Source organism: Xyrauchen texanus, chromosome 19 (genome assembly GCF_025860055.1).
Source record: "Xyrauchen texanus isolate HMW12.3.18 chromosome 19, RBS_HiC_50CHRs, whole genome shotgun sequence".
NCBI lineage: Eukaryota > Metazoa > Chordata > Actinopteri > Cypriniformes > Catostomidae > Xyrauchen > Xyrauchen texanus.
In genome coordinates, this window is record NC_068294.1 from 28,386,567 (window position 1) to 28,403,422 (window position 16,856).

General features: G+C 36.2%; 1 protein-coding gene across 1 annotated transcript in view; it reads left to right on the forward strand.

Moving 5' to 3' along the window:
• The first annotated feature begins 12,686 nt into the window (after window positions 1–12,686).
• LOC127659402 (glypican-3) overlaps window positions 12,687–16,856 on the forward strand; it is a 233,808-nt gene continuing 229,638 nt past the window's right edge. Inside the window, exon 1 of the mRNA XM_052149203.1 lies at window positions 12,687–13,006. Within this exon, the coding sequence (XP_052005163.1) occupies window positions 12,850–13,006 (157 nt within the window). The 5' untranslated portion in view covers window positions 12,687–12,849. The remainder of the gene's footprint in view (window positions 13,007–16,856) is intronic.

The window sequence follows — 16,856 nt, forward strand, 5'->3', positions numbered from 1 at the left end:
TGCACCAAGTGTGAAATCGCATACAATGCTTTTTTTTTTTTTTTTACCAAAGGTTCTACAGATATCCATAACAAAATATTTCCATTGTTTCATTAAATGTCACTTAATACCAAATGTGCAAGAATGAGTATTTAGCCAAATGTGATTATTCCATTGACAGGGTTTTAAAGGAGACATATGTCACTATCTTATTAAAGCTTTGAGCCTTTAGATTCCCCATGTAGTGATGGTGATCTTGGATAAAGAGATCTAAAATAACATGTTTGATAAGTTATTCTTATAACTTGGGATTATACCCACCTTATATTAACTTAAGAGTTCGATAATGCTATGCTTAATTTTCACTCTGCCTTTTTGCTAATTTTTCCACTGTGGGAGAGGATTATATATGTACATAAAGTTTTATTTAAAAAGTGTGGACGCATACTGAAAATAAAATTAACAATGGCACTCCTTTTGTGAAGTTTTTATTTGAATAAATTAAATGCAGGATATTATTACTGGAATGTGAAATGTCTTATACTTACCATGTTCATGTTTACAATTACAATAGTGCTTTTATTACAGTCATGTTATAGCCGAAGCACACTGGGGGGAAAAAGTGGTATGGTTCTCTTAAAAAAAAGTAGGCATTTCCAAGCAGAAATTGCTAGTAAATTGAACAGATCTCAAGTACATTTTACTCGAGCAATGAATTAAGGCATGCTTTTAAAAGTGTTCTAGCATTTCAATGTTTGTTTTTTTTTTTTTAAAGTTGGGCATGTACCACATGACATATGGATGCCAACTTAGTGCATGCTATGTAGTCTATTAGACAACATAACCTTGCATTACTTGGAGATAAAAAAAAAATAAGATACAGAATTGCACACACATACCTGAACATGATGCTAACAATCAACAGATTATATATATATATATATATATATATATATATAATATAAATTATTTTTAAACATGAACAGGTTATTTTGAGAAGTTTATCTTCAGACTTCACAAAACAAAAAGTTACCAAATGTAACAACAGTTAGTGGTGGTGGTGGTGTAGTGGGCTAAAGCACATAACTGTTAATCAGAAGGTTGCTGGTTCGAGCCCCACAGCCACCACCATTGTGTCCTTGAGCAAGTCACTTAACTCCAGGTTGCTCCAGGGGGATTGTCTCTGTAATAAGTGCACTGTAAGTCACTTTGGATAAAAGCGTCTGCCAAATGCATAAATGTAAATGGAACACCAGCTTCGAAAAGTCAAGTTACATCATATTTACCAGTGAAATTCACTTAAATTAGTACATACATATGACAAGGTTTTCTACTTTAGGACTGATACTTAATGAAGTATTGTAAACATAATTATCAATCATAAATAATATTTAAGTTCATTCAATTTACATATTTGAATTGAGTACAAATGTAGAATTTACTTCATATTTTCACGTTCACGATTAAACTAACTTATTCAAAGTAGAAAGTATTTAATATTTTCTGCTATATTTACTTCCCCATTAAATTATTTTAGTACAGTAATTAGATGGAAGCATCACATAGATCAGAGTCAAAAACATATATTGTTATGAGACTCCAAATATGATTGGCTATTGAAGTGTCTGAGCAAGAGCCGCCTGGCTGCATGCATCATTCTCCCTCTCCACACACAGTTCAACCTAGGCCTGCTCCAGCTCTCTCTGTACCCTTAGAAGAGCAGCCTAATTTTCTATCCGAGCCGCCTTTTTCAGCCTGTTTCCTTCGGTCTTCTGCTGTGCTTGCACTCGTTCCAGTTCCCATGCCAGATTGGAGCGCTCCTGTTCAATCTGCTGCATGTCCTCTTTTGCTTTTCTCAAAGATGTCCCCCACCTGTCTGCATCTCCTGCCTTTCCTTCAACTGTATAGTAAGATTGTGTAGCTGAACATTCATTGTTTGGCTTTCTGTCTTTAGCTCATTTATCACGAGTGCCTGGCGTGCTGCCTTTTTTCTGGATAGGCTTAACTCTTCCTCCAGCCTCCTCTTCTGTTCACTTTCTGCCTTCAACTGCTCCTCTGTACATCTGAGCTGTTGCTTCAGGTGCCGTATGTCCCTCTCCATCTCTGCAAAACTAGTCCGTAGTTTGGTGATGTCCATCTCATTCCAAATGCAGTTCTTTCTCTCATCTGGACTCTCACTTGTATGTGGATTGTGGTTGGTATGATTATCTGGAGTTGCTCCTTCACACTGCTCCTGCCTGATAATTGTCTTTGCCAAGGACTCTGTCTTCTGCAGTCTCTCACTGTGTTGCACGTCTTTCAAAGCAGTCAGGTAGATCTGCCTTATGTTGCTCTTATGGGTTTCATCCATGTCTTTGGAGTGGGTTGACCATGGCTTTATTGAGCTGCTGTTGTGTTTTTTGTTCTCCAGCAGGTTTTGGAAAGTGAAATGAGGAGGAAACAGTTTCTCAACCCAATGATCATCATCACCTCTGGATGATGGTGCTGACTCATGTGTAGTAGTAGTAGTATTTTCCTGAGTGATTTCCATTCTCCACGTAAGCTATTGGTTAAGTTGTTACTTAGTATGACACAGAGAAAAATATTTTCAATCAGTAATTTCAGGGGACGTTCAACCCTCTCTTACCCACCATGTTAGAGCTGTTTGAATGTCGTGCCTGGCAGAGCTAAACGCATTAGTGAAACGTGCAAAGTTACTCGTAAACTGTGGGTATTTTCTCACACCCACGTGTCGATATCATGAAAATTGCTGAGCGGTCGATGCTTACAGACAGCCGGTGTCTGTCTGCGGCACCTGTCCAGGGAGCACAACTTCCTGTTTATGGTACGGGAGCATCAAACGCTTTGCGCCTCCTGGCGGCAGGGTTTCAAATGCTTAAATTCACGTGCTTTGTTCTATGCAAGTAAACTCTACTTTTAGAGTTATTTTGAAAAGTTAAACATTTTAAAAATATACGTATTCATCTTTAGTAATTACGAACACATTCTTTTGTTTCTCCTCTTTCATCCACCAACGACAAACTTTTCCCCCACCACTGTCTTTCCTATGTAGGCTACAGATCCAGAAACACTCAAAATACATACATATTAATATGTTTTAAATGAAAACGAAAAGAGACCGAGTTGTGTTTTATATCATATTTCGTTTTATTGTAAATATGCATTACAGTTAAGATAAAAGATCAGCTGAGATGGTGACATCATATAGTGCGCCGCTGTTCCCATAGAGTGCCGAAGTTATGACGTCACTTTGTAGGCCAAAACGGAAGTTAGCGGCGCATGGGTTCCCTCGATCGAAAAGCTATGCATTTTCCCCATAGACTTTTGGAAAATCACAAAAAATAAGATCTGTGTTCAACAAAGAGTTGTGACCCTTACACGTTTTGTCTATCAAGATAATATTTACAAGTTAATCCAAAATGTATACATTTTGAAGCCTAAATAAAGCCGTCAGATATAGAATGCTAACGGTAGGCTATAAACGGACTACAGCACACCATGGTCGCGGATCAACGTCATCATCAAGCTTCCTCAACCTTTATTTAAAAAACACGCTCGCTCATTATGATCTGCACTGTGTATGAACACTTATCCACTTTTTCATGAGAAATATTGCCCATTCGTTTTTTCCAAAAATGTTAGAAACTAATTTTGTTTATGCGTGCCTCTCTGAGATTTTTTTTAAAATCTTTTGTTAATGTTTTATTTATTCGTTTATTATTTTGTTAGTTTATATAAACCTTAATATTATTTTCTTTGTGATTAAGATTATTATGCCTGATCATTGTGCCCCAAATAAACTTTAAAGATTATCTTTCACTGTATTATGTTTGACTGTATGTTTGCATACCATTTGCTAATTCGCCAGAAAAAAAACCCGCGATTTTACCATCTCATAAGTACTAACGTTAGCTATAGCCGTATCAATTTCCAATCTTATGTCCTTTTTCTTAGACGTTAGAAAAACCATAGATCGAGGAGAGAACCACTATAAATCACAGAATCCTGTGTAAAAAATATTTGGAAAAACAAAAATATTTGGAAAAACTACAATTTGAAAAGACTAAATATATAACGTTATGTATATTAACTGAAAGGTAAACTTCTAAGAACGTGAGGCTGTTTGTCATGATGACGTCTAAAATCCCCGCCAAAGGATGTAGTCCCTTTTAGCAACTTGTTAGCAATCACCGTTTTTAAGACACAATAAAGTTTAAAAAACCACAAGCAGGTTATAACTGGTGTGTTTTATTTCATAGATCAAAACGTGAAAATATTTAGAGGCTTTGTTAACCACAGACCTTATTTCAGGCGATTTAGCAAAAACCCATAGACTTTAGGGCGAGGGAACCGGAAGTGCTAAAATGCTAACTCACTTCCGCGTTTTGGCCTACAAAGTGACGTCATAACTTCGGCACTCTATTGCAGAATGACTGTAATGTACTGCGTCAGTCCCTCCCCAGGACTCGAACTTGCCAAGTCCGAACTTGCCGAACTTGGTAATGAGAAACGTTAGTTTTGCTCATTGCTATGTTACTTTAATAATGCAAGGCAAACTCCAAATCTGAACATTATATTCCAAATGGATTGTGTAAAAGTAGCTAACAGGGTTCCCGCAGATTCTTAAAAAGTCTTAGATTCAGTATTCCTAAATTGAAGGTCATAAAAAGTCTTAATTATCTGAAATGATACAACAAAATTCTTACATTTTATTTGAAGAGTTCTTAAATTTGTGGGTGGAAAGATGGGAAACGTGATATGACCTAATGTGATCATCACAATAAATAAACTTCAAAATAATATGATTTAATTAAATAAATGAATGCCCTGCGTACTTCAAAGTGAAAACACGGCACTGTTGTATTTTCTCCACATGCAGGGGCTTATGAGTGTTTCAAGCTGAGCAGTTCGCAATCATTAGGCAATATCAGAAATTTATGACAAGCAATCACAAATGATCACCTGTCGATTATGATGATAATATAATGTATAATGAAATATGCCAATGTTTACTTTTAATTGTTTATATTATAATACATTATAGATTATTGTAGGAGTGCACATTTTATTTCCTTTATTGTTGATTTATTTGTTTGAATGAGCATCTGGAAGCAGTGAAGCGCAAACATTTCAAAATAAGAGTCCCCATCACAGGAAGAAAAGACTAAGAACATTTAACATAGGCTACCAATTAAAAAATAAATAAAAAAATATTGGCAGACTAACTGGCTTTCAACACATTTTCGAATCAGCACAATCTAATATCGGTTGACCTCTAATTTGTATTATTTATTAATATATAGGTGCATAAACCTATATATATATATATATATATATATATATATATATATATATATATATATATATATATATATATATATATATATATATATATATATCACATTTAATGTGATATATGTGGAAAACACACAAGGCAAGTTGAATGTGTGCCCCTGCCTGTTTAAGAAGAGTCTGTGATACATAATTTATTTTGAGATTGTGTGGGCTTGTTATGCTTTGTTTTGGTATAGGATACAGAATTCATTTTATTTGTTCAGGTCTTGAAAAAGGTCTTAAAATGTCTTAAATTTTACTTAAAAATACATATTTGGTCTGTAAATACAAATGTTAAGCCACAAGGATTTTTATACCTCATTTATTTATGTAAGATACCAATTTATTTGTTGCAGAAGTGATAAAGTAACAGTAATATAGAACATAAATGTTCATTTAAATATAAAGAATTACGAGCATCTATAATGCATCATTGAAGGGATAGTTCACCCAAAAATTCTCTCATCATTTATTGTATATGACTTTCTTTCTTCTGCTGAACACAAAGATTTTTAGAAGAATATTTCAGCTCTGTTGGCCTTACAATGCAAGTAAATGGTGGTCAGAAATCTGAAGGTCCTAAAAGGACGTGAAGGCAGCATAAAATAAATCCACTAGACTCCAGTGATTTAATCCATGCCTTCTGAAGCAATATGATAGGTGTGCATGAGAAAAATATCAATATTTATGTCCTTTTTTTACTATCATTCTCCACTTACATGTTTACATTCTTCTTTTATTTTTGCCGATATGCATTTTTCATGCATATAGCAACCTACTGGGCAGGGAGGAGAATTAATGGTAAAAGTGACTTAAATATTGAATTCTTCTCACCCACACCTATCATATCACTTCTAAAGACATGGATTTAACCACTGGAGTCTTATGGATTACTCTCATGCTGCCTTTATATGCATTTTGGAGCTTCACTATTTTGGGACCCATTCACTTGCATTATGAAGACCTACAGAGTTGAAATACTATTCTAAAAAACGTAATTTTTGTTCTGCAGAATAAATAAAGTCATACACATCTGCGATGGCATGAGGGTGAATAAATTATTAGATAATTTGGGGGTGAACTATACCTTTAAGCTTGCAAATCAGAGTGAAAGATGTCTGCTGGTTTTAAATATTCTTTGAGATTTTAAGTTGTTTGATGTGGAAAACCATGGAATTGGGATTTATATTAGACTGATAAATTCAAGATGAATTTCAAATAGTATTTTTATTAATTCAGAGGATGATTCTGAAGATTCTCGTCTTTTGTAGTGGTACCTATGTGCCAGAATGGATAATGTTGATATGATAATACAAACAGTAAAATTTTATTGGTAAAATAAACAGTAAAAAAACATGTAATGGGATTACGAATTTAAAATACAAAATATAATTGACTGTATTCCACTACATTTACAATTTAAATCATTGGTTATTAGAATACAGTTACATTCAAAAATGGCATTGTCATCCATTAAAAGGTTAATATTTACGGAGTGTCTATTCATACTAAGTGCAAATAGCTCATCTTTAGACAGACATTTAGCAGACATTACTAACTCCGCCCACCACTGCTCAGACCAAACACAAGACAGCCAGGACAGATTTATTTGGGATCAACAGATGATCAAATGAAGGCAGGCATATCTGAATTTATCACGATGGGGCAGAGACATTAAACTGGTTATCGGGTTAGACATTTAGTGGATTAAGATATTGGATAACTAAGTGACTATTTGCGCTCTAATAATCTGGTGGAAACACAGGATTTACGACAAACTGCACTCTCATGTGCAGCTATTAGTAGCTCTGAGTGTACCAATGGAAAGTGTTTGTGTTGTAACGCTGGAGATCCAGGTTCGAATCCCACCCCTTGACAAAGAAATTCCTCATAGTGATTTGGTCACTGTGAAGATCGGGAGTTGAGAGAAGGATTTGATCTGGATAAAATTAACCATTGTTTTACTGTTTTAATATTGTAGTAACCATGTGTTTTGGTGGAAACTAAATAGTTCTGAGGTACTTACCATGGTGTTACTGCAGTAACATGTTGTTAATAGTAGTTAATAGTAACCATGTTTAATTTTGTGGTTACTATGATTTTACTAGAAAAATACCATGATGACACAATGGTTACTGCAGTACAGCATGATTAATTTTTGTAAGGTAGGGGTTGGTGTAGTGTGTCTGAGTGACTCCAAATAAACACAATAAAAATGCTGCAGTGATGCCACTATACTGTATGTTACTATTTAAATAGGGGCGTAAGACTATCTGCCACTATTTGCACTAGAGTGCAAACAGCATCTAATGCTATTTGCACTTAGTGCAAAGAAGTTTTGTTGCTTTTTAAACTTAGTGAAAATAGTATATACTATAGTGTAAATAGCATCACTATTTGCACATATTGCAAATAGCCTCTGTCTAATAATAATTTTTACTTCAAATCTGCTTAGGAACATGTTCAATTCTCTGTCTTTTAAAAAAAATGCTTGAATGTTTGAACAATTATTGTGTATACTTTTTAGAAACAGACTCAACAATAAACACACAAGATGATTCTAGCCTGTAGATAAAATTATGTGGGAATGCTGAGGGAAAATTATCTTTGAAGCCTAATACAATAGCCCACTGTGGAGAAGTGGGGGTTGAGGGAACTGGGGTCAGAGGTCATTGAAGCCTTCTGTCTGTCCGGCCACAGGATTTATGGGACAGCTAAGCCAAAAAGAGAGCATTGCACACTTTAAAATAGGTTTGGGTAACTTTTAGAATATATATTATGTCTTGAGCTATTCCAGGACAATCCCATTGTTTGCAGTATTACAAGTTGTTTCAATGTATGGACAGATTTAAAGAGAGACTTTTTGGAGACTTTACTTCACCTCCACCCCCATGCAAGAAAAAAATGGATGCTCTACAATTACATGCATGACATAACATTTTGTCGTCTGTCTTGAGTAGCAACAAGGATAGAACATGAAACATCTGCCCAGTAAGGTTTGGAGACCTTAAAATGCCTTCATCACTCTCCCCAAGCCAAAAGGTTATGCAAACTATTTCATTAATACACAAATGTCTGTTCCAAATAGAGTTGACACATTGCATTAACCAGGCTGTTAAAGTAACAGGAAGTTTGATTTTTGTAAATATTACAGTTCCTATTACATATATGATAATTCCTTATAAATTAATTATATGCATTTTTTTTCTTTCTCACTTTTTATTTACTTTGCAAGGAAAACAATGCACCAAATTTTCTCACAGGTTTTTCTCTCCCACAGTGTAGGAGGTTGTTGTGATTGTTTTGGAGGCACTGCCAAGCCTACATGAATTTACTGTCTTAAACTAGAGAAAAGGTTTTGTCAAGAAGAAGATAATACATTTATGACATTATTAATACACTGATTTTTTCTAAGCACTAGTTTTGATTGCTCTATAATGTCTGTGCGCCAAATAAAGACAAAGTAGCACTCAGAGCAATTATGTCAATCTGGTGAGAACGGATGTGAGTTGTGGGGGGATTGAATGAGTTGAGTTGGGGAGGAGGCGGCTCGGCAGGCCCATCATCACATGACGAGACGTTCGCGCCTCTTTCGTAAACCTTCTCCAACCTGATGATCCCAAACAACTCGGAGGTTCCGCGCGAATTAAGTTCCGCGGAGGCCTTCAACGCGTCAACTGATTGGCGTCGTGGCCAGAGTTCATGAGTGGGTCTGCACTGTGGCGAGGGATGATTGTGGATGGAAACTTTGAGATTGTAGCAATGTTTGTCGGTGGCTTTGTGTTTGGAGCAGCTGGGAAGCTAACAGACAATGTCGTGTATGCACACACACACTGCAGCCGTTTGGAGGACAGTGATCAATTAATGGAATCTTGAGCGCTTAGATAGTATTTGGAGGTGTTTCGTTGTCTTTACTGAGCACGCATGTAAGTTTAAATTCGTTTTTTAACCAAATGGTAGCAGCAAATTTGGTGGATTATGTCAGAGAAATATAAATAATTTAATGTGTATGATTCTGTAAATCTGTTCTGATTGTTTTTGGAAAGGAAATGAAGCAATTACGCCAGATAATTAGCGAATTCATATTTAGTTATTAACAGTTTTGTTCAGGCGGGTTCTCATTGCACGTACCTTGTTGAATAAAATTATTCTGGAGCCTGTTTTCAAATTATCCAGAGTTTAATAACTTTATAGTAACGAGAATTACGCGTTTAGCTCAAACCCTCTGACTCTTTAGTTTATGGACGTAAACACACAATTGAATGTATTGGTGAATGTCACGTGGCTCCTCCACACTTTTCCATAATACGGATCAGTCTAACTAAACCTTAACTCATGTGAGATATTGTAGTGGTTTTAGTCTCTTGGACTGTATTTAACCAATGGTAAACTAGTTATGGAAAATATATGTAAACGCCCGTCATTGGAGCTCAAATGTAGAGTCAAATATTTCGTCACACTTAACCCAGTTTTGTCATCCTGAAAAATGTCGCCTGATCAAAGAGTTAATTTCCTCTTGAAAACACTCACTCTGATGTAAAATATTTATTTAAAACCTTACAGTAGATAAGCTTTAAGCGTGGAGTAATAAACATGTTATATCATCGAAGTGTTTGCGATTGTGTGACAGTGTGTTCCCTTGAGGGGACAAATTATGGGCCACACCAGCAGTAGATCGGGTACCGACCCCAAGGCTTAGTTTGATGGACAATTGTTGTGCATTCAGACGAATAGTCATCTTCAGCGAGGTCTGACAAACCTGGACGTCTTGGTTTCTAAATGTTTCGTCTTGGCGTATTGCGCATGTCTCGAAACAACAGAACACTCTTTGAAAGTTTGAGAAATGTTTAGAAACACGAATTGAAGGGGCCTATACTTTTTAAATGCGACTTGTGTTTATATTTTGGGAGAAGACGTTTTTGTAGGTTTGTTAATTTCACAAGAGCAGATAAGAGCCTTCTTCATCTTCACTTGAAGGTCCTCCATTTTAAGAGGCCCTGCGAAAACGAGCAAAGCGCGCCACTGAGGACCAGCAATACCGCGCAACCAGATTCAAAGCATATACTGGCCTGTTTGAAACTTTCAGCAATAACTTTTGTTAAATGTTCTAATTCTTTATAAACCATTTATGCTTTAAAACATAATTATAAGATTTATTTTATCTGTTAATCATTTATTTCTTGTTTATTCTCAGGTATTATGAAGATTACTGTTCTGTAATCTTCTGAAAGAAATGTATTATGCCGGAGGTCCTTCAAGGGAGAAAAATTCCCTCATGAAGATTGTATTAACATTGCACTCCTGCTAAGGTGCATCTTGTGTAGTTAGTGAAGTAGTCTAGTATCTACTGCGCTAGATGCTCCTTTTGGCGGGAGTAGCTGTACATTCAGCACCTGCAAGCAAAAACAAATACTTCACTTGACGTTCAGATGCAGTTGTGTTATTAATCGAATTTAATTTAAATGTGCTTTTTGCTGTGATCTATGTGGTTTGTCCTGGCAGTTCCAAAGTGCTCACAGTGCAGGTAGTGCCAGTAAATCTACTGCATTGTTTGCACTTCAAGTATTGCCGGTCACCTTCTGCCTGACACACAGAGCTACACTTGATGCTGATGGAACAGCCCTGTTATGCGGGATGACGGTGAGTTTTGCAGGACTGCATCCAGCTTTGTAACATGCTGTGCAAATCCATGCAAAACTCACTGCACCAGGGAAAAAACTGCTTTTCTGTAACCATCTACAATCAAAAGGATATTCCAGACCACACGTGCATATGTTTAGTAGGCAATATCTTATTGATTATTGATATAGGCTATCTATGATTATTTGTTTATTCTTAAAGGGATAAAGGACAAATTCTCTCATCATTTACTCACCCTCATGACTTCCCAGATGTGTATGACTTTCTTCTGCTGAACAGAAAGATATTTTTTGTATTTTATATTTCAGTTCTTTAGGTCCAATTCGGTGGGGCACGTGGTGAGTTGTGCGTGGATGCCGTGGAGAATAGCGTGAAGCCTCCACACTTGCTATGTCTCCATGGCAACCCACTCAACAAGCCACATGATAAAATGCACAGATTGACAGATTTGCCCTCTGCAACTGGATTGAGGCAGTCACTACGCCACCACAAGGACCTAGAGTGCATTGGGCATTCCAAATTGGGGAGAAAAAGGGAGAAAAACAAAAAAAAACACTGGAGTCTTATGGGCTACTTTTATGCTGTTTTTATGTGCTTTATAGAGCTTGAAAATTTTTCACCCCTTTCAATTGCCTTGTATGAACCTTTTGGGATGAGATATTCTTCTAAAAATCTTGTTTGTGTTCTGCAGAAGAAAGTCATACATATCATTTTTGGGCAAACTATCCCTTTAAATGTTTAAGATGCTTTCCTTATTCTTTGAGATAATTTAATAAGTTGCAGTGATGAAGTAATTTATGACAAGTTGTTATAATAGTAAAAATATTGCATGTGCATATTTATTCATGAACAAAAACAACATGTTTTCCTATAATTAATGTTAGACCACCTAAATATAAAGTGTAATTGCTGTTTCGTTTATACTGTTTTCAGTGGATCTTGCATGCAACTATTTGTCTTGCTGTTTTCGGGTGGATGACTTTGCAATTTTAATAATGGCCAAAATCTTTAATAAAAATTGCACGGTATCCATCTGTAATCCGCTAGATTTCGGTTTCTTCTCTTTTTTTTCTTTCTTTTCTTTTTTTTTTGGGTGTGTAATCATGCCTCTTTAAAGTGCATTCAATTCCCAATAAAATAATGAAAACCGATAATCGAAGTGCCTCGCAGAATGGAATTGGTTTCAGAGATTTGTTAGTTACTGTGAGTAGTAATAACCTTTAGAAACACCAGATGGCAGCAGATAACTGGAATTGTGACATGCGGTATGTGTTTGTTGTTCGGGCTGCATATTTAAATTAAAATAAATGTATTAGATGCAGATAATTTTACACTTAATAGAAAAGCCAGTCTCCTAGCCCTATAATCACATGTATACTAATTTCATATATTTTTTTTAATGAAATAAGCTTAAGACGTGACTGAATTAAAAAGTTATTTTGCATCGGTGTTGCCTTGTAGTAGCCTTCAGTTGAACTTAATCTTGATTTTCGTGTGCGCACGAAAGCAGCTATTAATTTAGAGCGCATCTCCAGTCTTCATTATCGCAACTTTAGTGTGAATGAAAGCTTAAAACCTAAAGGGCTGCTTCTGTAATCGGTTCCTATGAAGAATGGAAGGGGTCATATCTAAATCCTGCAGTCCCTCCTCGAACGGGGAATTGTGACCTTGATTTGTGAGCATGAAGTTTGGAGGTGGAGATCAAGAGCTCTACAGGACTCCTCAGACTCACTTTCGCAGAGCGCATGTGATGCTAGCGCTCAGTTCAACACGTCGCTATCTTTTCACTTTAGGCAAAGCAGATTGTTCCTACGCTATTCTTGTGTGTATTTAATATATCACGGGGAAGCGTTTTTGCTCCGTATTTTTCTGGCTTTCATCACATTTGGATTAAACATGACTGGACTGAAGTTGAATGGTGCACTGATTTTGTGCGTCCTGTTACTGCCGTGCTCGCAACCGAATAGCCAGGTGCTGGACTGTCGCGAAGTGCGCTCGTCGTTTCAGTTTTTGTATCCGGGAATGAAATGGACCCCAGAAAACCCAGTCTCAGGTACACCGAGCTATTCCGATCATCCTTAGTTGTATGCAATTGTGTTTGACACACTGGCGTAAAGTTGGCTTGTGCCAATAATAGCTCTCGAAGTTTGACGTGCTTGGATAACTTGCAGCTTTTATTTATACAGAGAAATAGAGAAAAATATTATTTAACAATACCGAATCAAACCTAATTGTAAGGGTTAATAGCTCCTTTAGGTAGCCTAACAATAGCAGGTTACCATCAGAAATCGTTTTACTCTGCAGCAAAAATAAAAAGCTTTTTGATATATTACATGACTGCCTCACTTTTTAAAAGTTGTTTAAGAACCTATAATTATTATATACAGTTAGTATAAGTAACATTTAACCCTTGTTTGTCGATAAAAAAAAAAAGTTACTCAGAGGTCCTTTGAGGACAAAAATATCTTCGCGGCATAATTTATTCAATTGGCCTGCAGTGCTCTATAATACAGCAAACAGAAAATAGGGGAAAAGCATGTATTTGCTCCATAGGCTAAAAAATATATAAAAATACTGGTGGAAATTACAAATTTCATTTTGAAGCCAGGGATCCAGAATGAAAGCATAATATTACAGAATTCATGAATTTATGCTTTAATGGCACTGGGATCAAATATTGCAGTTTCAATGGGTACATTTTTGTCCTGAAGGTCCTGAGTGTAATTATTTTGTGTACACAGTGTATTATAGATGTGTTTTAGGAACTGAGGTTGAAATATCAAAATTCCCCCCAAAATACACTCCTTTGACAAAATTTATGCCGTTGGCATTAACACAGCCAAAATGATAAAAAATAAATAAAAAAAAAATACAAAATGAAAAAGACAGAAATGTCTTGGTCACACAAGGGTTAATATGATGAGCCAAATTGCTGTTGGAAATATGTAGTCTGACTCTGTATAAGTGAAATAATACATAAGCTAATTTAACAGAACCACATTCAGTAGAGTGCAACTGCTTAATCATAACAAGAGAATAACTATATTTACATGTAATGTATTCATCTCTATTTCATGTGGTATTATTTGCACTTTCTGTTTGATATCTGGCTCTATCTATAGATTTGCAGATTAAATAAGTGTCTTGAGTGGGTTGTCATTTTCGGGGGAGCAGTGACTGTATAAGGAGCCAGAGGAAAGATGTAAATGCATTTCTTTAGTGTGAATTACCTGTCATGCTGCGAGGGCGAATTGTGTTAGTGTGTTTGAGGTTGCCACATTTCCCATTGGAGAGCTGTGGAGGTGAGTTGATGAATGACAGGAAAGATGACTGGCTCAATACTCGACATCTACCCTTAGCTGCTTCAAGCTTTAATTCTGTCTCAACTGGATACTGGAGAGCATATAGGAAAAAACAGAGACAGTGGGGTTTGTTTGGCCCTCACAATAAAAAATCTGCTGAAAACAATCTTGCTTGTCCCCAGTGACTGCATTTTGTTGTTGGAATGCTTTATGTGCAAGTATCACTTCATTTTCTCCCAATGGGATCAACTGCCTCTAAAAGAACACTATATAGCGAAACCTAAATGACTCTACCAGTTTTATGAGTTCCTTATGAGTTGTATTCGTTAAATTAACTGTAACGTAAAAAGTTTTACATTGTTGAATCAAATTTATTGATAAACAATTTGCTCAAATCTCTTCTCATATATGCATTAAACAGCAACAAAGTTGGTTTAATTACATCATTTGTACAATTTGAGCCATGTTATAATGAATGTAGAAGACTATCTAAAGTCAAGTTATTCGACTTGCAGGTAAATGAGCATAAAACCTGATCCAGATCATGAGAAATAAAGTGACCAGAATTCCATTTAATCAGAAGTGCGGTTCATTTATTCAGATTGTACATTTGCAATTTAAATGGATTGCAATTGGGTTAAGGACAAGGCACATAGTGGTATTCTCAGTCTTTTGCCTTCTGACAGAAATTAAAACACATTTTATATGGGTATCACCTGACACCTCACCATAATATACTTATTGCGATACACATGTAACGATTCGATATAACGCGATACATCACAATATCATGTTTAGATTCATTTGAAATGTTATTTTAGCATTAGTTTTTCATCATTTTGTTGACTTTTTAGCTTTTTTTTTTACATTTTTTTTTATATAGTCCATGTATTACATCAATAAACAATGTATTTAAATTGTATATATTATATTGCATATCTACAGTAAATTGTTATATGTTTGTTGTTTACATGGCTAATTTGTAATATTTACAAGTATTTATTTTGATATGTAGAACAAGCGCTAAAATGGTATTGTCTCTTTAAGCAGAGACAGTAGTGTTTGTTTGGTTGAATGGCTTCTTTACAGCATCCATGCAATGTGTTATTAGAATTAAATGTTTATTTAGTTGTTTTTGATAAATGACTGTAGAGTACAGAAAGGATATTAGGAGAGATTTCCCAGGACAGTCCCGTATTTAAGCACATTTTCTAGTGTCCGACTTATTCTGAAAAAAATTGTGTTTTGTCCAATATTTCCCCTCTCCTAAAATTTCTCTATCACCTATGTGGGTTTCTCAGTCACGTGAGTATTCTAAAGGTAGCCAAAGATATGGTGTGTAAAACCAATAAAATCACACCATGCTATGAAGTACATGACTGAATTCAACTATCCAATCACAATCCCCTATCAATAGACATCCAGTAAGTGAACTGATTGAAGAGTCAATTTGAAAGAGCACACAGATGAAATTGCGGCTGGAAGGAAGCGTGCATGTACATTTCTTCAAAAAGAGTTTACATTTCTAAAAAAGAAGTCACAGACAGAGCCTAATAAAGTGAGGTCTGAGATTTGTGGAGCTCACTTTTGCATTGCCCATGGAGGCTGCACCGACATTGCACAGCATGTTAATACAAAAAAGCACGAGGATGCTGCTAAAAGTAAGTGTGCCACAACAAGTGTTAGCGATTTCTTTGGGAAGCAAAGTTCTGACTCTGACAAGGTGTATGCAAGTGAAGGACTTTTTGCTTATCATTCTGTTGTGCACGGCCACAGCTTTCGGTAGGTTGACTACACTGCGACATTGATCAAGAAATTGTATGATCCGAAATTTTCTTCTACCCACACCAAATCTGAAGCTGTCATATGCAACATACTCGCTTTTGTTCAGCTGGACTATCAGAAATTACTGCAGCATGGCAACAAACATTTCATCACTCTTGGTCCAGCTCTTGAAAGAATACTACACATTTTGTTACACAAGTCTGAGTGCATACTTTCTCAGGAAAAATGCCCAAAGTTTCTAAGAGACATTTTAAGAGATCCTTGAACTAAACTTTGGATTGACTCTGCACTCAGTAAACAGCCACTTTTAACCATGCACTGGAGATTGTAGAGCAAGACCACATATCAGCCACAGAAGAGGCTTTACACATTCATGACCTGAGAAAAGTCTTACATGCCAGACTGGAGGTATATCATTCATACCCTCTGACATTAAAAAGCAGTTGGATGCCCTGGTTGAAGCTGGTGACATGCGAGTAGATGATTCAGAAACATTTATTCAGCATCGGTGGATTACCTCCAAAATTGGAGCCGCTCATTGGAGAACACAGAAAAACTTGAGTGGGCCCGACTGAGAGACACCCCAGAGTGGAAAGATATTCAGAGCAGCCTTGAACACTTCTACTCCAGAATTCCCACTCTCAGTTTGATTGACGAAATCCGCTCTTTGATGAGTAGGCTTGCGTAAAAAACATTGCTACTCGTCACATCACTGAGTGGAACATGAACAAGACATGAACAAGACTGTGTCTGAGAGATGGACAGACTTTTTGTGAGCTGTAGAGCAAGACCATCAACTTTGGAGTCTTAGCCAAG